The sequence below is a fragment of the Myotis lucifugus genome, unplaced genomic scaffold, assembly GCF_000147115.1.
Source record: "Myotis lucifugus unplaced genomic scaffold, Myoluc2.0 scaffold_255, whole genome shotgun sequence".
NCBI classification, from domain to species: Eukaryota; Metazoa; Chordata; class Mammalia; order Chiroptera; family Vespertilionidae; genus Myotis; species Myotis lucifugus.
Window position 1 is genome coordinate 1,691,942 of NW_005871303.1, and position 2,702 is coordinate 1,694,643.

The window sequence follows — 2,702 nt, forward strand, 5'->3', positions numbered from 1 at the left end:
GGCAGCGGGCCCTGCGCCGGGCGCTTGGAAGTGCTCTTCAACGGGACCTGGGGAGGCGTGTGCCGGCCGCTGAGCCCTGCCTCCCTGGGAGTCCTGTGTGGGCAGCTGGGCTGTGGGCCGCAGGGACAGCTCCAGGCGGCGGTGGGGACCGGGAAGGCCCCTGGGACGCTCTGGGTGGCCTCCATTCAGTGCCGGCACAGGCACGACCTGTCCCTGTGGCAGTGCCCGTCAGCCCCCTGGGACCAGCGTTCCTGCTCCAGCCAGGAGGAGGCCTGGGTGGTGTGTGCAGGTGAGGGAGCCGTGTGTGTGTGTGTGTGTGTGGGGGGGGGGGGGGGGGCGTCTGTAAGGATCGAGCCCCAAACCTGGCCCGACATGGATCCCCCTGCAGCGGTCATGGGCGCAGCCCCCTTGCTCTAAGGCAGCGGTTCTCAAACTTTCTAATGCGGCGACGCCTTTATTACAGTTCCTCATGTTGTGGTGAACCCCAACATAAAAATTATTTTCGTTGCTACTTCATAACTTGAAATATTGCTGCTGTTACGAATCGTAATGTAATAATCTGATATGCAGGATGTATTTTCCATTGTTACGAATTGGAACATCATTAAAGCATTAGTGATTGCTCACAAAAACAGGATGTATATGTATGTGTTTTCCGATGGTCTTAGGCGACCCCTGTGAAAGGGTCGTCACCCCCAAAGGGGTCGCGACCCACAGGTTGGCGACCCACAGGTTGAGACCGCTGCTCTAAGGGATGACGCTACCACCCTCACTTTGCCTTATAGTCCCGGGTGGGCTGGTCCAGCACTGGGGAGAGTCCTTGCCCTGAGGGTCTGAGCTGGGGGGTCATCTGGAGTCTTCTGAGACCTCCGGACTCCCGCACAGTGGGGAGCAGGACCCTGGGTGGGCAGCTTCCCGTGGGGAAACGTGCTGCGTGGAGAAGCCCAGGACAGTGTGGGGAATCCTCACCCTGCGTGCCTACCCCTCGGCTAAACGTATAGACCTTTCCTCATCTGCAGCAGGCATTCCTGGTGCTGGGAAGAGAACAAAGAAAAGTATTTCACAGAATTTGCAACTGCCAACCTTGCAAATATCTGATGGGTCCTACTTTCCTACACAGAAAAGGCAGGGGGAACTCCTCCGGGCCCCGGGGAGACCCTCAACTGCTCAGCCACCCGCAGCTGCCCAGGTACTGCCCTGCCCCTCTGCCTGCCCCTCCTCACCCCGGCCCGCCCTGCAGTGACCACAGCCCCTTTTCCAGAGGAAGGCTCCGTGCGTGTGAACGGGGGCGAGGACAGCTGCTCCGGCCGCGTGGAGCTCTGGCACGAGGGCTCCTGGGGCACCGTGTGCGACGATGCCTGGGACCTGGCGGACGCGGAGGTCGTGTGCCGCCAACTGGGCTGTGGCAGGGCCATCAGCGCCCTGGCCGGGGCCGCCTTTGGTCCAGGCTCAGGGCCTGTGTGGCTGGACGAGGTGGGGTGCCGGGGCAGCGAGGCGTCCCTGTGGGGCTGCCCAGCGGAGCCTTGGGGACGTGCGGATTGTGGGCACAAGGAGGACGCGGGCGTGCGCTGCTCCCGTGAGTGGGCCGGCGTGTGATGGGAAGTTTCCTCGCTGCGTTCTCTTGGGAATAAGCTGAATTGTTGTGGTTTCTGCTAACATTTGGGGACATCTCTTGTTTTTTACCCCCAATTCATGTCTACTCCGGGAGAGTTGGGGTACCTTGTGTCAAGTGCAGTGTGACCTCATTCTGTTTGCAGAGAACAAAAATGACCACAGTGATCCCCACTGTGCGTGTCTCACTGAGCAGGAGTAGCTAGCTCCCTGCGCCATGGGTGGGGGGGGGGGGGGGGGAGGCTGCTCAGGAGCCTCTGTTTTGGACCCATGATAGTCACTGTTTTAGAGCGGAAACCTCAAGCCCTCACCAGCACACACCGGTCAATCATGGGGTGCTTTGCCCAGCAGATGCCCCCTCAGCAATTCAGAAGCACATGGTGGCCCCTGAGGGTGAGGGTGTGGGCCCTGGGGGCTGCCTTCTCCCCCTCAGCCACCAGGAACCGCTGGTGGTCTCTCCTTCCACAGAGCCTGGCCCTGCTCCCCTGCGGACCCCAGAGCCCTGCCCGATGCTCAGGGCGGTCAGCACAGTTCTGGGAGCGCTTCTTGGTCTCCTCTTTCTGGGCCTCCTGGGCCTCCTGATCCTGCTGCGAATCACGCAAGCCAAGCAGAGAGGTATGTGCACCCACCGGGTCCCGATGGCCAGCATGGCAGAAACCAGGGGAAACTGAACGCTGTTGTTGGGGTCCCTGACGTGGGGTTTCACTTCAAGTGAGTGGCCTTTTCTTGGCCAAACAGAGTGACTTAGAAATTAGTCAGCCCCAGGCCCCTGGGACTCGGTGCTGACCCTAGGAGGTCCCACCCGGAAACCACATGGAGGCTCACTGGGCAGCAGCCTCAGGCCCTGCTGAGAGCGGCTGGTGGCCAGGGGTGGGAGGGCACGGAGGGCCTGGTCCCATCACTGTCGCCTCCCAGGCCCTGCCCAAAGCATCCTGCCTTTCTGCTGCCCAAGTGGGGTTTCCCCCTGAAAGTCCCGCCCCCGCCCCCAGCCCACGGACTCGTCCACACCCGGGGTCTGAGTGTGACCCTGCTCCCCTCTCCGCAGGCCTGGGAAGGTTCGGAGGCGTCTCCTGGAGAGCCTCACCTATGAT

General features: G+C 61.6%; 1 protein-coding gene across 1 annotated transcript in view; it reads left to right on the plus strand.

Annotated features, from left to right (window-relative positions):
• The window catches only part of LOC106698875 (scavenger receptor cysteine-rich domain-containing protein SCART1-like), an 8,431-nt gene that overhangs the window by 4,958 nt on the left and 771 nt on the right, over positions 1–2,702 (plus strand). Inside the window, exons 5-7 of the mRNA XM_023762666.1 lie at positions 6–289; positions 1,241–1,576; positions 2,080–2,226. Of these exons, the coding sequence (XP_023618434.1) occupies positions 6–289; positions 1,241–1,576; positions 2,080–2,226 (767 nt within the window). The remainder of the gene's footprint in view (positions 1–5; positions 290–1,240; positions 1,577–2,079; positions 2,227–2,702) is intronic.